Consider the following 20,341-nt stretch of genomic DNA (forward strand, 5'->3'; position numbering starts at 1 on the left):
GTCGACGTAATTAATATTTTGGCTTTAAACTGTTGACGGGATAAGTGTCGGCATATTCGCCGTAGGTAGGTAAGAAACAGGTAAGAAACCAGAATCGTCAGAGGCTACTTTGTACAACAAAGTCTTTGTCACTGTGTTACTGTCCTGATCCAAACCCCTGAACATGTGTATTTTGTAACATTTTGACAGTACCTTTCCATCATCAAGTCCTATGTGTGTTGCCTGTCTTGTAAAATGCAGTATGCTACCATCACTGACATTTAGTCCCTTTTTTTGGAGCAATTAAATATGCAGCAACATGAATTGATTAGCAACAGAATTTCTCTCATCTGTCAGTAAGAAAACGTCAAACTTTCCTTCTGTACTTGTAAGTGGAGATGCGTTTTGATTCTCAACAACATCTTATTTTATCTGGGTCATATGATAGGGAAGGTTTGACAGAAGTGCACTGTCTGTTTCAGATGCAGTTATTGGCTTTAGAGACATCTAAACCCGACTGTTTTTACTTGCCACCCGGCTCTTGAAGTGCAACAGATTCCTATTACAATAGAAAACACCATTGTTTCCCCTATTAGAACAGGCACTGTGTGAGCACTACAGCCAGCAGTGTATGTTAGACCACTGACCACCAGTCCTGATCAGTGTGGGCAATAACCTCCAATATTATTGCAACATATTATAACTACCCTCACCCGGCTACTTCTTAGTGCCACCCGGCTGGCAAAATTTTAAGGGGAGAAAACACTGTTACCCATAGATATGCTAATCAAGTGCTATGTTTGTAACAATTCTGGATACTTTGTTATTTATTCCTTTTTATTAAAGCCGGCTTTTAAACACGATCTCCACTGCATCTCAGTTAGTTTTAGTACAGAGTCTGTGCATCACTATTTTATTTGCATTTTTTCCCTACTTCTTCAAAATTGTAGCTACAGTATAATTATCTTTTTATATGTTCATCCTTTCGAGATTGTCTATCATCCTGATGTCATTAAGAAGTAGGTGTAGACAATGTGATGCACTTCCTATTAATATGTGTATATTTATCGATATGATTCCCCATGCTTTTTTTTTTAAATTGCTGTCATTGTCCGATATGTCAACGTCGAATAATTGGATGAAAGAAAGTATATTGTTTTAACGTGCGATTGCGATCAGTACGCCACATGTTATGACGCAATCACACAATAAATAACACACACATACACTTACACATTTACTTGTACATAGTTAATTTTATAATAGTTCCAACCCACAGTCATTTATGAACAAATGTTATTGAATTTATAGTTTATATGATAATGGTAAGAAGCACTTTATTGAGATCTAAGGTTCCGGTTACAGGAAACATTTCATGTTTGGTGTTATTCTAATCCCCTATTTATCCTTAGTGATCCGGTTCCACAGCTATAAGATCGCATTTCATGTATGCTTGTTATGGAATATAGGGAATTAGTGATCAGAATGGTATTGTGTATATAGTGTTAATAGACCAGTTTGAACTAGCTGTCGGCGGGAAGATAAGTATGCATCTGACCCCCACCCTTGGAGAGCTGACCCCCACTCTTGGAGGGTGTCATTTGAACTGACCTATGAACTACACTATACTGGGCTGTCCTGAAGCCTGAACCTATGGAAACATGCAAAGTCGGCTGTATTGTATTTACTGTAACACCAAATGTGTGTGTGTATATATATATATATATATATATGTAACTTGATCCCAATAGGTATGCAGCGTATCCAACAAAGTCTATATAACGGTATGTGTGGCGCTGCTTGGTAGAGACTTGCTCAGCACAGATATGCAGGCCAATAATGGATAGTCAATCACAGTTATGCATATAACGACTGAGTAGTACGGTTAATTCCAAACAGGTATGCAGCGTAACAATAACAATCTATAGCAGGTATGGATACCGCTGCTGAGCGTGGAAACTTGTCCTAGCGGATATGCAGAGTAAACGGAGAAAGTCAATAACAGATAGGCATACCGCTATTCAGTAGAACAGTCTGTCCACAGGGAGATGCAGGAACTGCAGAGACGCTGGACGGCAGAGACAAGTGTAGGAACCACAGGTGAGTAGATCCGGTAATCAGAGTCCAGCTGAGGACACAGGCAGGAAACAGGAGACTGTAACAGGTATGGAAACCAGCGATGAGAAGCACAGGGAATCCACAGGAATTAAAGACACTAGTAGTACACAGGAGATAGTAGCGGTTATGGAAACCAGCGATGAGTAGATCAGGAATCAGCAGGAAACTGAAGACACTAGTAGAACACAGGGAACACCTTCAGAGACTCACAGGGAATGAGACTCCAAGATCAGGCAATGAGGTAATGCACACAGGTGCCTTAAATAGGGAGTTGCCTGATCAACTAATTTGGATTAAAAGCAACAGTCACAAGAGTTCTTGGGAGCTGCGCATGCACAGTCCATTAGGATGGCCGCGGTTTAGGACAGGTGCCGGCAGGAAGGCTAGGGAGCCACGCACCAGCGCAGAGGCACTCACGGTCCGATGAGTGACACCATTCTTCTCTAGAACTTCACATATTTTCTACTGATATCCTGGGAGGTATGACTCTTCGCCCCAGATGAAATGGTTCTGTAAAAAATAGTCTGAGATGTTATTAGAGAGTATATGATCTCCCCACTCTTTGTCCATCCACAGTGTTTTCTTGTTTTGTTTTTTTTTCTCTTGGAATGATTTCATTGCACGTCTATATTCTAACTAAAACAGGGTTTCTAAAAGAATATTTGCTGGGCAAACAGTATTATGGTCTTGGTTATTTAAAAGCTTCCTGCCAATATGCATTTTCAGTTATTGACGATTGTGTTCCAGAAGATATGTCTTTCGCAAGAGCATGGTCTTTTTTTTTTTTGTGATCTTCATATTTCATCTGTCCCCACAAATAAAGATCTTGAAATTGTTTTGTAAACAGCTGGTTGTGGCCTTTTTGTTACTTGAATCAGTTGTGCAGCCCTCTCTGATGCTGGTGATATACAAGTAAAAGCAGCATCAGGACTTCTGGATTGAAAGTTACTTGCACTTTCATCTTTATGATCTACAGTCTCACCTACACCCATAAGCAATAAGTTAGAAAGATGTGGTTTTTTTCACAGTATATGTATTTTTCTAAGAACTGCACTGGGGAAGTTCTTCCATATCCCAGAAGTTGGCCACAATATTTTGCTGACGGTGCAAAAGAAATATATAGTAAATGGATGGCTTGGATATAACCACTAAGCTACTACATGTGCAGCTTTAGTAAGGTATTGTTAACTTTACAGAATAGATCATGCACTTTGTACAGGTTGTTAAACCCCAACAGAGTCATCCAAGTTATGATCAGGAAGATGGCTTATGAATTCCCTGAATGGGATATTTCCTTGCTGCTCTATTTGCACAGTTTTCACAATAGCATCTTCATCCTTCAAGCTGCAGATGTGTGATAAAAAGAAGACTCTTTCATTTACCACCACTCCCCAGCTGACCTCCTCTAGCTGCAGGCTCAACGTCCTGTGTGGACAAGGCATTGGTCAAACAATGCATCACATTCTCCAGAGGATTGCTTATTCCCTCATTCAATATTATGTTAGAATGCTGTGATGTTTTTCAGCGGCAGGAACTGGGAGACTAGTCAGGGTAGAGGGAAAGATGAATGCAGCAATGTACAGAGACATCCTGGATGAAAACCTGCTCCAGAGTGCTTTTGACTTCAGACTGGGGCGACGGTTCATATTTCAGCAGGACAATGACCTTAAGCACACAGCCAAGATATCAAAGGAATGGCTTCAGGACAAGTCTGTGAATGTCCTTGAGTGGCCCAGCCAGAGCCCAGACTTGAATCTTTGGAGAGATCTGAAAATGGCTGTGCAGCGACGCTTCCCATCCAGCCTGATGGAGCTTGAGATGTGCTGCAAAGAAGAATGGGCGAAACTGCCCAACGATAGGTGTGCCAAGCTTTTGGCATCATATTCAAAAAGACTTGAGGCTGTAATTGCTGCCAAAGGTGCATCAACAAAGTATTGAGCAAAGGCTGTGAATACTTATGTACATGTGATTTCTTCATTTTTTATTTTGAATACATTTTCAAAAATCGAAAAAAAAAACGTTTTTCACGTTGTCATTAGGGGGTATTGTGTGTAGAATTTTAAGTGAAAAAATGAATTTATTCCATTTTGGAGTAAGGCTGTAACATAACAAAATGTGGAAAAAGTGAAGCGCTGTAAATACTTTTCGGATGCACTGTATACTTATAATTGACAGTTAACTAAAAAAAAGCCCGCTATATCTTTTAATCCCTCAGTATTTGCAAAAGAGGGTGTTGTGAGGTGGAGGACACCCCACATATAAATATAAAAGCACAGACACTCTGGAGAAAGGTGGAAGGACACACACATAGCCATTGACCTTTTGAATTATGTGTTTTTCATACATAATACTAAATTGATGTTCCAAGTGTCTCCAAACACATTACAGTTTAAACCTGTATAGTGGTTTCATTTATGGAATTCTATTTGTTTCGTTTCAGTGTCTGCTATTTTAAAATGCATTTGAAACTACACAATTGCCTCTAAAATTGTAGTTGAAACGCAAGTAAAATTGCATAGAAAATGCTGATTAAATGTGTTTGATATGAGTTTTTGCTAGTGTTTTACAAGCAATAAAAAATGCATCTCAAAAGTAATTGAGTAGGTAGCCTAAATAAGATACTTCTAATCAATATTCATCTGTATTCATGGCTGACATTCCCTATCTGAAACCTAACTCTAAATTAATATCTCAAATATGTTTGACCACAAGGTGCTATGCAGCAAACAAAGTATTGTTGGTTTGTAAGGTGCCACAGTGCTTTGCAGCCATGGACAGTGGGGAAACAGGACAAACTAGGTATCGTCAGGGCCGCCGAGAGGGGGGGGGGAGCGGGTACATTTTACCCGGGCCTGGGCATGCCTGGGGGGCCCGGCACGGGCCCTCGCTTCTAATTTTTTATTTTTTTTCATCTTGCGGTTTTTTTTAAAATGTATTTATTTTTTCTGCTTGGAGGAAAGCAGCATGAAGAAAGAAGAGAAGAGAAGAAAAGAAAGAAGCTGACAAAGGGTAAGGGAAGAAACGGAGAGGCAAGGGCAGGAAAACAGAAGGGGACAGTGCTATACAGAAGAGGGAGTAAAAGAAAAAAGGGGAAAGAGCCTGACAGTAAAAGAAAAAAGGGGAGAGAAGCTGAGAGTAAAAAAAATAAAAGGGGAAGAGAGGCACAGAGTGAAAAAGGGGGGGAAGCAGCATGGAGGGCGCAGTGTGAGCATAAGGGGGCACAGTGTAGTTGTGATGAAGGGGCACAGTAATGTGTGTGTGATGGCACAGGGGGCTTGTTGCAATGTAGTGTGTGTGAGGTAGGTGGTGGCTAATTAATGGGTGCTATTTTGTTTGTAGGGTTATGGTGAGGCAATTTAATAGTGGGGACTATTAATTTAAGATGGGGTGGTTTGGGGGCTATTGAATGTGGGGGTGAGTTTGGGGAGAATGAGGTCTATTTATTAAATGTAACTATGAGTTATTTAATGGCAGTGATGTTGCAGGAAATAGGTATTGCTGTTTGCAGGAAGGGAATATGTTTATTTATTAAATGTGAATAGTATTATTTTAATGTTGGGGCTGGAGGAAGGCCTAATTATTAATCGTGGGTGCTATTGATTTAACGCCGGGGCTGGCTGTAATTTTCTAAATGTAGCCATTTTTTTTTCAAAATAGGTCCTTCAACATTCCAGGATCCAGACAAGCCACAATTAAAGAAACCAGCAGCCACAGGTGGAGAAAGTGAGAAGAACAGGTAGGAGAGAGCAGCACAGTGTGTAAAATGTTGTGATTCTAGTAGGGACAATACCAATTTTTGGTGAATGTTGTGCCCAATGTAAGGTGTAGGCCAAGACTGAACTCTTTGTGTACACACTGCATTCTTTGTATACTACACTGTGGTGGTAGATGTCCTGAAAGTCAGGAGTGTTTGAACATATGTGATGCTCTGGCGAATTGAGAGCCTAGTGATTTTGATGTTAGCCACGCCCCAATGGTGCATTTGCCACGCCCCCAAATGCATGACCACACCTTCGATTTATTTTTTTTGCATGCTTGACAACAAGGGAGGGGGGGCCCACGAATTTGTTGTACCGGGGCCCTGAATTCCTCTTGGCAGCCCTGGGTATCGTATACAAAATGAATGCAGACATGAAATAAAAGTACGAAGGCCCCTCCTCAAAAGAGATTTTACTTTTGAATTATAAGGCACCAATAAAACAAGAGAAGCAAGTGTGGCTTGGAGTGGAGATTGGGACAGTTGTGGCGATGCTTTAGTGGGAGTAGAGTAAGCTCAAACAAAGAGATGGGTTTTCGTAGAGGGGCATATTCAATTACGATACCGGTACGCGGGATCGGGCCGCGAAGTTAATCCACGGTATCGCAATAACCGTAGGGTTGCATACGAAAATCTGCGTTATTGCGGTACCGTATTACCGGCAATAACGGACACTTTCCGCGAACCGCAACCTTAATTGAATATGCCCCAGAGTGTTTAAAGATTTGAAGGCTTGTGGAGAGTCTGATCGAGGATGGTATGGAATTGCATAAGTGGGTAGCGGCATGGGAGAAGTCTTGTAGGCGGGAGTGAAAGGTTGTTGCTAGTGGTGAGGAGCAGTTCAGAGGTTAATCTAAGTGGGTGAGAGGAAGAGTATGTTTTTATGATAAGCATTGAGATGTATGAAGGGTGTTGGTGTTGAGGGGTTTGTAGGTAAGGGTTAATAATTTTGAGTAGGATTCTGGAGGACATGGGGAGCCAGTGTTGGGATGTGTAAAATGTTGCAGCAGATGTGGAGCAACAAGAGTGGAAGATCAGTCTTGCTGCCTCATTTGCACATTCACATGCTCTTTTCCCATTATTTTTTTCACCTTTTCCATCTCCCTTTTGTTTTTATTATTTTATTGATCATCAGGTTATAATGGAAGTTTATCTGCTACATAATGAAAAATTGGTTCCTCGATAATTAAATAAAAATCAAGTATCCAGACTTGAAAATAGTCTCTTTCATATATATTTTATATATAAAGTAATGGAATGGTCACAGAGTTCAATGATCATGGAAGTCCTATGTGACTAGGAGTTATAATTTACAATGATTAAGTCTTTATATATCTGGAGTGTAGTGATATAATTTCCATAAAATATCACTTCCTGTAAGTGGTTAATAATTGACTTTTTCATTGTTATACTGTTTCTGAAATGTACCAATATGTGTAGAATTTATAGTGGAAGCAAAATCTGCAAACTAAAATCAGTCAGAAAAAAACCTGACAGGACTTTGTTTGTGTGGGTTTTTATTTGCAAATCAAATCTAATTAAGTCCTCCAGTGCAATGGAAATGGCATCATGCATCTTGCCAGAAAGAAGGGTAATTAGAAGGAGCAGTCCAATAAAGAGCTGATGTCTATAATGTTACTCCATGGTTTGCAGGGAGGGGGGAAGAGCATTCACCTGGGGAGCCATGAATCAACATTATTGCACTTTAGCACTTTATTCAGCTGATCTCACTAATGAGCTCTCCTACTAGTAAGATGCATGAGGCTGCTTTTGCTATGCTTTAAGACTCTGCTGGAATTGTTTACATTTACATCAGCAGCAGAATTTTAAACTGCTTTGAACTGTTTTAAAAAAATAAAGCAGTTTTATTACTTAAAGGTTTTTATATTATGTGCTGATTGGTTGCTGTGTATGAAAATAAATATAATGGCATGTACATGAAAACTGACACCAGATCTTCAGTCTATCTGTTGACCGGTGCTGCCATGATGCCTTTTTTTCATAATTATTTTCACACCTCCTATACCTACTGCTGAGAGCAGAAAAAAACAAATAAGTAGCCTCAAAAATGCCTCTTTGCCTTTATATGTGCTAATTCTACTCTGTTAGCATGCACGACCCAACTAACCCTTCCTATTCCCAAAGTAGTGGTTTGTGTACTTGGGTTCTTTGCTGTTATGCAGTGACAGTTTATCTAAAAGCTTGATATGCCATTTTCTCTGGACTATAAATTTCTAGACTCTTGATTATAGTACATATTATATGAAATCCCTATACTGTATTTTACTTCTTTATTTTTCAGAGTAACTTATTTTCAATTCTTGGTATATTTCTATGTGTAATTCAAACAAAGAACACTAGTACTAATACCAATAGAGGTGTAAGTAAAATAATGTTGTTAAACGAATGGTACTAAAAATTAAACTTTTCAACTTGGAGTTTTGTACTTGCTTCAAGCATGAAATCTGCTTTGTGAACCGATCTGGCTATTGGGAACAATAATGACAATCGTAGCTGTGAATAAAATAAATGGCCCATTCCCACTTTTACTCAGGAGAACAGAGCACGTAGTATGGAAACAGACTGTGCATTTAAATGTTCCTAAAAGCTAACAAAAATAATGCTGTGGTGGTCATTTACCAAGACCAAGCACAATGAAAAGACAAAGTCTGCCTGGTTGGACCTGATTTTGAGGGCCTAGTCCTGTACAATACACAGAGTGCAGATGAATACAAAATTCAGCTATACATTAGGGCAGCATACCTCGCAACATAGCAACTAAACAATTCGGAACAGAAACGGTGATGGGGCGTGGCCTTTGGTGTGTACCAAGTGCTTCTCCCTTGCTATCCACCCCTTCTTAAATAGTGAATGAAATTGCTGCATGTATGCGACAACTGTTCACCTCTGCTATGCAGAACAGCAGGGAATGGCTTTAAAAATACAATCCAGTATGGACAAAACTGTCCCTATTGGGATGGTGGGACAGAGCCCTCAAATCAGGACTTTTCCACTTAAATTGGGGCAGTTGGGAGATATGGGCAGGCCCAAGGCATAACATGTAGCCACATTATTTACATGCATTGCAAAAGCACCACAAAAATGGTGGATTTGTGCCCCTAATATTCAAATGAACAAATGTGGATTCAAAAGTCGCCATGCGCACAGAAGCTCAATGCTTTTCCAGATCATAAACTGCAAAAATTATGATAATCGAACTCCTTGATTTTTAGGGTTAGTACCAATGACCAAATACATAAATAAGCAGTGCAGGTCCATACTTTTGGGTAATTTACCCTTATTGAGTTGTTAATAGTTGACTGCAATTTTCAGAAACATTTTGCCAGTAGAATGATAAAGCTATCTTCTGTTTTATGAAGCACACCAAAAATGATCATAGGGGATTACAACCCCTCCCCCTCCAAAAAAAATCAACAAAAACCCAAACAACAAATTCTCAGTTACCATGTATATTCCAATACCCCCCGATCTGCAAATCTAATTACAGAGCAGCGCAATTTAGTGTATTTTACACTGTTAAAATTAGAGACGTTAGGAATATTTCTAAAATTTGGATATAAATACCACACTGCAGTGTAACATCACACTCAGTGATGCCTCATTAACTAAAATAAGTATGTTTTTTTTTTTTATGTTCCAATAACGCCAAAGTGTATTTGAGAAATACAGTTAACAAAACACCCAAAGAAAGAAAAGCAGTAGTTTGTTGTAATTGTCCGTGTAAGAAAGAGGGTGGTAAACAAATTCAATGGAATTGACATGTGACCCCAAGACTGTCTTAAACCATGTTAAGAGGAGTTTGCACTTTACTAAAAACAGAAGCAGTACATCACAATTGCTTGATACAAATGGCAAACAATCCTTTATGGTCTTTGATCAGTATAGTGTAAATTACTTTAGTTAGAACAAATATCGGAATGTTTACCGTGGGCACACATTACTGCTGTTTTCACAAGCCAGTAGATATTTTAGACAATTTACTATAATTTTGTTATTCTAAATTAATATTGTTTTGTTTTCAGCACTAAAGTTTTAACTGAAAGTTCAGCAAAAATTGGTCCCTTTGGAAATCGACGCAACAAGAATCTAAAATTGATTAGTCAAATTGCATACATAGAGAGGTAAGTGACTTGAGAAGAGTCTTTGTAACAGAAAGGTAATAAACAATTGTTGGCTCTCCAAACATTTAAGACTCTCATGGGGAGGGTACTGTAAGACTTTGACGTTAGTGACATGATGGATATTATGTGCAAATGATCTAAGAATAATATCAAATTTGACATAAATAAAATTCTACAACTAGTTTTGTATGATTCATGAATTAATGCAATGCACTACATGGAATATAATATACTTTTCAAGCCTAAACTATTTTTTGGATTAACAAAATGTGGTTAACAGTTGTGTAAAGTGTTTGTATAAAACTTTTTAAATCTTACCAGGTATTTCTTCTTTTAAAGGGGCAAATTTCCCTTCTATTGATGGTCTTTTGCAAATGTTTGTGTCTATATTTTTTAAAACTCTACATTTTACATTACATATACAGGAAAGCAATGGCTCTAATGAATGCGGTTATCTAGGAATTGTAGTTAGTGCTGAAATTCTAAGTAAACGCTGTTATTACCTAGACTGTCCAATACATTAGAGTCATGGATTATTATTTTTTTTAATGGCAAACTCCTTTGAATATTGATTAGTGTCTAGTGACATGTGAAATCTGCAAAATTTCACACAAATTGAGTTGCTGCAGACTATTTTGCAGAGATGATAATGTCTCGCTTTTGCTTCACCATTCCTCACTGTGTACGTGAATTCTGCTTCCTGTGGAATTTTTAGTCTATATGTAAAACTGCAATGATGGCCATTGCAGTGGGTGCGATTGGGGTACAGTAAGTCCAGATTAAAGAAAAATGGTTGGGGGGGATGGAGGGGACTTTGCATGATGCACTCAAGTTCAAATACTGCTCCAAAAATGTGCAAAATGCCACAGGACAGTTTTAAAAGTATGCTCTTCTTTACATGTGATCAATATTATTACAAGTTAATGTCCGATTGATGTACAATAACTGCGTGTGGAAGTCCCAGTATTCAAATTTGTAGTTATACCTTATTGATATCTCAGCTCCTTAAAACTATAGTGGTCATTTTATGGACCAGACAGAATACAAGCATAGGGAATTTTTGGGAAATTTCAATGTTTATCAGTCATGAAGATTCTGAGATGCTCATCCCCATTCCACTTTAATTTCAGATACTTAGCATGACAGTTTTTGGTATTGTGATTTGTGATAGAGCGGCTCAAGTCCTGCCTACTACCCCTTATTTTGCTACAACCTTTTATTCTCCTAAAATACTGCTCATTAATTTAAGTATTGAGTCATAAGAATAAGAGAACATAGTGAATGTCTTTATTTCATGTCTCACATATTTTTTAATGCTTTAATGACACATACATGCCCTCTGTAATTAATGCAATTTCCTGTCTAAAATACATCTATATTGCATAATAGGTGTCCTATTTAAGTAGTAGTCAAAATCCAACCACTGTCACAACAAGGATGTGCTAACATATTTTGGGAGATGCTCCACTAAAGTGGGGCATCGCCCAAAATATGTGCCCTCCACCTCTTGAGGTTCATTACAATATATTGTTGTTAACTAAACATTGTTTGTTTTTGGTGCAGCCGAATAAATCCGATTACTTGAGATTGAAAAACACTGTTGTTGTCAGTGCATATCCTTACTATTGCAAATATGTATAGATCTAGCAAAATGAAAGTGTGATGTATTTGTTTATATTTTGATCAAAACATTTAAGCTTGCAGTCATTATTGACAATAGATCCCATACCTATGTTAGAAATATTTAATTTGAGAAAGCTGTAGTGTAGATTAAATGATGTTACATGAACACTTTTGTAGATATATGAATTGGACTGCAAACTAAAGAAGTATAAGCCCCTCTACCTCTAAACATAGACACGACCAAGGGATGAGTCTAAAGAGTTGAGGCATATTCTAGGGTGCATGCAACTGAATGAGGCTCTTCCTCTTTTACAGATGGGTCATTTCACATCAAATAAACACAGCGTTTCAAACTGACAGTTTCAGATTGTAATGAAATTTGGTGTAATAAATGTTACCACGGGTGTAAAAAAAACCCCCAGATCTTAGGCTGATATGTGCACTGATTTTAAAGTTATTTGCCTTTAAAGCTGCACTTTTTAACAAACAATTTGCTTTGGGGGTATGTTTATTAACAACAATGTGAACATTTTTTGAGATGTTTTTCAAAAAAAAGAAAAATATGGCTTTTTGAGAAAATCAAAACTTTGATATTGAAAATTTTATATTTTACATTTTTATCGAAACCTATGGCTCAATCAGGTGAGCTACAAATGAAATTTAAATAAACGTTAAAAGCAAATTTTTGGTTAAAAAAGTGCAACTTTAAAGGAATATAACTTCAAAACCAGTATAAATATCAGCAAGGGATTTGGGGGTTTTCTTCACACTCAGGATATCATTTATTGAACCAAATTTAATTTAAAATTAGAGAATGTAAGGTTGAATTTTTTCTAAAATTATGGTTACTTAATGTGCAATGACCCAGTTTCACTGTGGTGGAACTGATGAGAATATTTTGTATTTGTTTTTATTTTACAAAAGCGCTTTTCATGTGCGTATACACTCAGTGGACACTTTATTAGGTACGCATTTCTAGTATGGGTAAGACTCCTCTATGTCCCTAGAATAGCCTGAATTGTTTGTTTGCATAGATTCAACAATGTTCCTTCGAGACTCTGGTTCATGTTGACATAATAGAATCACGCAGTTGCCTCATATTTGCCAACTGAATGTTTCTGCTTTGTATCTCCCATTCCATCACATCCCAAAAGATTCTATTGGATTGAAATCTGGTGATTTTGGAGGCCTTAACTCATTGTCATGTTTGTGGAACCAGTTGAGATGGTGTGTGCTTTGTGTCATGGCACGTTATCCTGTTGGAAGTAGCCATTAGAAGATGGGTATGCACATGGTCAGCAACAATACTTGTGTAGGCTGTGGCATGTAAATGATGCCCAACTGGTTTTAAGAGACCTTGTGTGTGTCAATAAAACATGCCCCACACCATTACTCTACCACCACCAGCCTGCACCATTAGCACAAGGATAGATCCATGGATTTATGTAATTTATGCCAAATTCTGACCCTTACATCTGCATGTCGCACAAGACATCAAGATTCATCAAACCATTCCAATTTTCAACTGTCCAGTTTTTGGTGAGCCTGTACCCACTGTACACCCAGTTTCCATTTATTAGCTGACAGGAGTGGAACCTGTTATGGTCTTCTGCTGCTGTAACCAATTAACTTCAATGTTTGATGTGCTGTGTGTTCAGAGATGCTCTTCTGCATACCACTGTTTTAAAACATGGTTATTTGAGTTACTGTTGTCTTTTGGTCAGTTTGAACCAGTCTGTCAATTCTACTCTGAGTTCTCTCATTAGCAAGGTGTTTTCGCCCAAAGAACTGCCGATCGCTGGATGATTTTTGGATTGCACACTTATCTTTGTAAACTCTAGAGGTTGTTGTGCATGAAATTCCCAGGTGATCAGCTAGTTCTGAAATATTCAAACCACCCCTTCTGGCACCAACAATCATTCCATGGCCATAGTCTTTTGGCTCACATTTCTTCCCCATTCTGCTGTTTGGTTTAAACAACAACTGAACCTCTTGACCATATCTACATTGACTTTTTGCTACATGAATGGCTAATTAAATATTTGCATTAATGAGCATGTGTGCTTAATAAAGTGGTCACTGTGTGTACACTTATCTTGGGCTGTTTTCTCAACATGGTGAACACAATACAACATAACTGGTACTGGAAATTGGTATAATTGATCCCTATGAAGAACATGCTCACAGCACACCCCGGCATTTGGGTGTGTTTCTTAAGTCTCGGAAACATAAACCTTGATGTTGCTCTGGTGCACCTCAATGGTTCAATCAGAGCAATTTATGGCGCATTACCCTCAGGAATGCCCTCTGCATAATAAAACTCCATGATGTCCAAAAACATACAAGTAAGTTAAATAGCTGCTCTTAAAAATTGACATTAGAGTCTCTCTGTGTGTAAGTGTTAGGGAATTTAGACTGTAAGCTCCAATGGGACAGAGGCTGATGTGAGTGAGTTCTCTGTACAGCGCTGCAAAATTATTGGCGCTGTATAAATTGATGATGAACTAAAAAAAACAATCATAATAGGTGCACAGTATAAAGTATGAACCTTGCTTCAACATTCCACCTTCTGCTCCATATTACAGATTCCCTTCAAATAAATGCACTTTTAAAAATGTCTCCTAAAGAATTGCTTGGTTAAGCCTCTTTTATCTTCTATATTAATAACGAGACTGTGTGGGCTTAGGTGTTGTCTTTATAACAGGTAGTAGATTTGCTTGTGTTTAAGTACTTCTCTGCAAAGAGCAGCATGCAGGTGCGAGAAAAGGTTGCATTAGAAGGGTTGGGTGATACATGATTTCGTCCAACTCTGAGCTTGTGTAAAATTGAATTATTCATTCAGAACTGAAATGCTAAGGATCAATCCTGAAAAATGTGCCCTGTTCACCCTTTTGCCTTGTTTCTATAATCTTGTTCTTTCATTTATGGACTGCTCTACAAAATAAGGTGTATTGGTGTGCATTTATTGTACTTCACGTGTAATGCCTTCACTCTGCCAAACTTTGCCCTCTTCATGTGCGAATCGCTGCTCATCTGCAATTCCATTCAAATTGCTCTGCAAACCTATGCGCCCTCACAGAAATGTAGACACACCTGCTGAAATTGAGGTACATAGCGACTCCAAGGGTTGTTTTGTGCTGTCATTTGATTTATAAGTTCTTATGGACTGACCCTTCTTGCCAAACCTCTGCAATCATGGAACAATCTGTTCTTCATACAGAATAATTGTTTGCATGCTTGTAAAAGTTGCTAAGGAGTTTTTACTCCTTAAAATCCCATCTGTCAAATGGCAGCAACAGTGTCTGTATGAGTTTTGAGTGAATGTTTTTAGTCAAAAGACCTGTTTCAAGTATCAGGAGTTACTGAAATAATTTGTAGTACCCATAATGGTGATTTCAATTAGCCAACATAATTCTTTAATAGTGAATCAATGTTTTTTTTGTTGAATAATGAGTCTATGACTTTTGTATATGTTGTTTTGTTATAATCTTACCAGTGCTTACTTACAGGTTGTATGTTTTGTACTAGGATATATTTTTGTATCACAGCACAATGCTATAATATTGCTATCAGTGATTTTCAGAAGACAAGGATAAAACTATCTGGAATTCTACAATTTTCAAGCACTTTATTAAATGTGTCCTAGAGGGCCATATTGAATGATGTGTAATAATTGGGGTGTAAAATAATGTCTATGCAATGAATAATGTAAAATATAATATATGCTATGCTTTTTTTGTGTCTTGCAGCCTTCCATCTGAATTACTCCTGAAAATATTATCATTTTTAGACCCTGTCTCACTGATGTGTATTGGTAGTGTTAACAAGCGATTCTACGAGCTGTCCAAAGACAAGTAAGGGGAATGCATGCAGATAATTAGTTTGCATTTGCATTAGTATTTTATAAATGGAACATTATTATCATTTTATAACCACTGCTCCTTGGATTGTCTTTATTAGTTTATATTAACCTATAGTGAAAATGAAATGGTTTCATAGTCTGTCAACCCCTTTTCTTTTCTTATTTGCTTCAGTACATAACATTTTACATTTTATTTTTTTACATTTAACTTGCCTTGTACCCTCTTCTTTGTTAGAATCCCACATACATTCATGTTTTTACTAGCATTAAAAATTACAGATTCAGTGCCAGTGGGTACCTGGCTTAAAGGTTCACTAAGCCTAAAATACAAGAGCTACTAAAATGTTAACATAAATATATATTAAAGTTTCAGACTGTCAGTAACCCCACTGAAAGACATTGTAGTCTGCTGCAGACTGAAATAGCTGATCGCTGAGGATAGGTCGCATATCAAATTTAAATACAATGTGAAGTTCTGTCAAAATTTTGTCAATGCTTGAGAACTTTTACATACATATAGGTGAATGTTAGTAGCTTTAGGTGGGGACAGCTTGTGTTTTCCATTTTAGTGGTCCTGCATCCTATCACCACTGGGAATTTTAACTCATTTGTTTCATTTCCTTTCAGCCTAATATGGTATAACATTTTGCTTCTAAAAAGAAAACTGTGTTGCAAGTATGAATCTGTCAACTCATTAGGGAAGAAATTAAACGAGACTACTCTTATAGATAATCAGCCAGGCTACTGGAAGAAAACCTATATCAGTGAATTAATAGCTGGCAGAGAGAATAGAATTAATAAGATTATGAAATCGGCTAAAATTTACAATGAAAACGGATTGCCAGCTAATATTGAAAAGGCCGTAAAGTAAGTATTGTAAGCATTTATATGTTTTGTTGGTGATGTTTTATATTTCTGGACATTGTGTCCATCACTAAACTTGTTTTAGTAATGATATGTGCAGTGTACATTTCCAAGTAAATATAAATGTCCTTGTTTTAACCATCACAAAAATACTGTGTAACAGATCTTTTCATTCCTAAAGTATACTTCTTCACAATTCTTATTTAGTCTAAATCAGGGTGGGTGGTTTATAATTTACAAATAATACTTGCTTAGATTTAGGGACTAATTTACTTTGTGAAATATACAAATATGTTACATGTTATCTAGTTCTGCTCAATTTATTACTATGTCCTCTATGTTCTCCTCATTAATTATGTGTACAGGATGTCTGGATTGGTTTGGGCCCTTACCTTCAAGGATTCCAATGGAAAGGAAACAGTAATTGAGCAGACTGATATTCAGTTCAGAGATGCATCCCTCACTGTGGCTTGGAATAGTTACCTTTGGCCTGCCTTTAATTCCCTGACCACAATTCAGCTCCATGGAATCACACCAGTGCTATCTGATAAATGGCTGGGCCCTTGTAAAACTAGGTATATATTTTATATTCATAACTTTATTATAATCTCTTTCAAATATGTTCTTCAGGTTTGTAGGCATTTACAGCACAGTGTTTAGATCATGTTCTTATCAATTATTTACATTTTGAAGACTGTTACATATTTCCTTCTCTTTCTATTTGGAAAAGTGCAGCATTCAAGCTCTCCTGGTGACTTCATCTTTACTGGAATCACTGGTTCAAATCTCCATTTCAGCTTGTGTGATATTGGATAAGTCACTTTAACTTCCTGTGTCCAGGCACCTAAAATCTAGATTGTAAACTTTGTATATTATATACAATATTTTTATTTTTGCTTATTTTTTCTTTATTGGGTTTTAAGAAACATAACAGGGTTAAACAACATAACGGGTAACATAGCACAAGGGCAAGTACTGTACAAATGGGTAAAGCAAGAACTATAGGAAGAGACATATATAGGCAATAAGAATAGTAATCAAGAAGTTCCCCCATAGTCGCGAATATCAGAACTTACAATTCACTAACAAAATACAAATAAATGACACAAGAAAACATTGTAGATGCAAAATTGAATTATACTCCCTAAAAAACAGTACCTATAAATAACCGTGAAACATAATGTACAAAAAAGAACAGGGCAGAGGCGAAAGTGAACCAGAGCAACAGGAAGGGAGGGTAGGAATATGGGAGAATGGGGAGTGGAAGTAGGGCAAAAAATGTGGGGGTCGGTCCTAAATATAAAAAAAAAATATCTAAAAAGATTAAAGAGGAACCAAGGGAAAGATTATGCGTGCATAATGATGGTCAAGGTAGGGAATTCTCAGGTGGGAGGGGATGCACTCAAGGATGTGTGTTTTTCTAGGTTCAAAAATTCAAGCAAAGGACCCCATATAGTACAGAATTCTTCAAACTTGTCGGCAGTGGATAAGATCAATTTGTTCATTGTTCTCTCGAACTCTAGTCTCCTGGATCATTTCTGCATATTTGGCGGGGAGGGAGATATCCAATGACCAGGATCACTGCTTTGGCTGATGAATTAAGATATTTTAAAAGGGATTTTTTAAAACAGGATAATTGACCATTTGTCTTTTTAAGGAACCAGAAGGAAGGGTTATCAGGCACTGTCTCTCCTATGATATCTTATGATATCTTTAGAGGTGGCCATGTCCTGATATTCCAGAAGGGCAGAGTATGGCACAATCCCACCAAATGTTTAGGCAGGTACCGAGTGAAAAATTACATCTCCAGCATGAGTCAGGTAGACTTTAGCTAAATGGACAGGGTATCTATACCATCTGCTGAGAACCTTTTTCTGGGTCCCCATGATAGAAACACGGCATGAGTCGTCTTGAAAATATTAGACTAGTCAGATTCTCCAACTAAGGTCCCTAAATCCCTGTCCCAATCACTTGTAAACTTTGGTAAAGAGCTAAACTTGTATATGCTAGAGAGTAAATGGGAACGACAATCTGTCATTAAGAACAGCAACTCAAACATCGTCAGGTCTATAGTGATATCCTTGTAAAGGCACCAGAGGTCAAAATGTGCTTAGTCCAGAGAGAGCGCCAAATTTTGAAGTCTGGTAAGCCCCATTTGACTTTGACATCACCAAAGGAAGACCCACCCGAAGAGTCCACCAGCTGGCCTGCATGTGTGAGACCCGCCTATAATTTAAAAGCAGTGTTAGGGGATTCTTGAGGGAACAATTGGTTTGCAAACAAAAGGGGTCAGTGGTGAAATTGAAGAGGAGACATAGTCGTGTGTATGGAGTTTAGTCCACCCAGCAATGGTAGGTAGGGCTTATAGTGGGGTGTCTAATAATAGGCAACTGGTGCAGTCAGGGAATGACCGCTGCTGAAGAATGAAGAAAATTTTCCTCTATTGCCACCCATTGCTTATTTTCTTTTGGGGTTCGTCCTCTCTAGGATCCTACCTAACATAATGGCACCATAATATGTAGGAAAATGTGGAAGTTGGAGTCCACCCAAATGTCTACTTCTGTAGAGTACATCATGTGTTAAAAGAAGCCTCTTCCTACACCGCGCAAAGTTCCATCACAAACATTGAAACAGAGAAATTTTTATTCCCACACTCTCATAAATCATTACATACTTTGCTTAGGAGAGGTGTAAAAGGAATGTCAAAAAGTTGGGATGGCTCTTTAGAATCACTCCAAGATATTTAGTTTGGGTGGGGTGCCACAAAAAGACAAAAGCATGTTGGAGCCCTTCTACCACGGGGAGACTGGATGTAATGTTAAGGGCCACAGACTTTGAATAATTAATTATAAAGTTGGACAGTGAATCTCTGAAATTCCTTGACCAAATTGGGGATAGAAATTACTGTTGGTGACCACTGTTAGAAGGTCACCCTCAAAAAGCGCAAGTTTGGGGTACACATCACCTACTCGAACTCCTGAAATGTCAAGATTGGCTCTTGGACACTGCTGCCTGACACCATTGCCAATCAACGCCGGCTCCAATACAACAGTGTTAATATTGATTTTAGCAGTGGGACGATGTTAAAAAGGCAAAAATCCTATAGAGATCCACCGGACCCAATCCCAGGTGTACCAGGAGACACTGCATAAATGTCCAATCTAATCAGTCAAAGGCCTTTACAAAGTCCATGGATAATAAGATGATAAGAGTGGAGTTTGACACCAGATGGATTACCACTTGATTCGAATGTAGCCGACTAGGCAACATATATTTCAATCTGTTAGTGATGCTTTGCATACAGTTTGATGTACACATTAAGCAAGGAAATCAGCATATAACCGGGACACTGGGATGGGTCATTTCCTTCTTTCGGTATGGCTGTGATGTGAGCTTCTAAAGCCTGTGTGGAAAAGGTGTCCCTTGAGATAGAGTTGAAGGCCGGAACCATCAGGGATATCAACTTATCCTTGAATGCTTTATAAATAAGATATTGAGAAGCTGTCAGAACCCGGACGGTTTTCCCATAGTGGGTAGATGTTATATCATCTTCTACTACCCCAGGCATGAATGGTTATTCTAACAAGTCCTTATCTGACCCTGAGAGAGTGGGGAAGTTAATCTCCTCCAAGTACACGGAAATCAATGTCTGGTGTAAGTAATATGAGCGGAATGCTGCTGGTATATCCTTGGTAAGCTTACATACCTTACAATGGAGAGAGCGCCGATGTCTGATTGGAGACGTCTATTTTTCGGGGTGCAGAGTCCAGTTGAGTCCCCCCCCCCACACAACACTTTCTGATAGCTCGGCTACTTGTTCCATATTTTTTTCCAGGAACACATGTTGACCTTGATTTAGGAGTATATAAATTGACAAAAGTGTAAACATGGTCATACAGTGTACATTTAACCCTTCTGCCAACCTAAATCACTGCATATCTAAAAAAGCAAGTCTTTTGGAAAAAAGGAAAGCAACCCCCAGAGTGTTTGCAGCAC

At 38.1% G+C, this 20,341-nt stretch overlaps 1 protein-coding gene across 3 annotated transcripts in view; it reads left to right on the plus strand.

The window, feature by feature from the left end:
- The window catches only part of FBXO15 (F-box protein 15), a 149,397-nt gene that overhangs the window by 21,728 nt on the left and 107,328 nt on the right, over window positions 1–20,341 (plus strand). For all 3 annotated transcript variants that reach the window (XM_075213237.1, XM_075213235.1, XM_075213236.1), the window contains exons 3-6: window positions 9,898–9,996; window positions 15,369–15,473; window positions 16,109–16,348; window positions 16,711–16,920. In XM_075213237.1, the coding sequence (XP_075069338.1) occupies window positions 9,898–9,996; window positions 15,369–15,473; window positions 16,109–16,348; window positions 16,711–16,920 (654 nt within the window). The remainder of the gene's footprint in view (window positions 1–9,897; window positions 9,997–15,368; window positions 15,474–16,108; window positions 16,349–16,710; window positions 16,921–20,341) is intronic.

This window comes from Mixophyes fleayi, chromosome 5 (assembly GCF_038048845.1).
Source record: "Mixophyes fleayi isolate aMixFle1 chromosome 5, aMixFle1.hap1, whole genome shotgun sequence".
NCBI lineage: Eukaryota > Metazoa > Chordata > Amphibia > Anura > Limnodynastidae > Mixophyes > Mixophyes fleayi.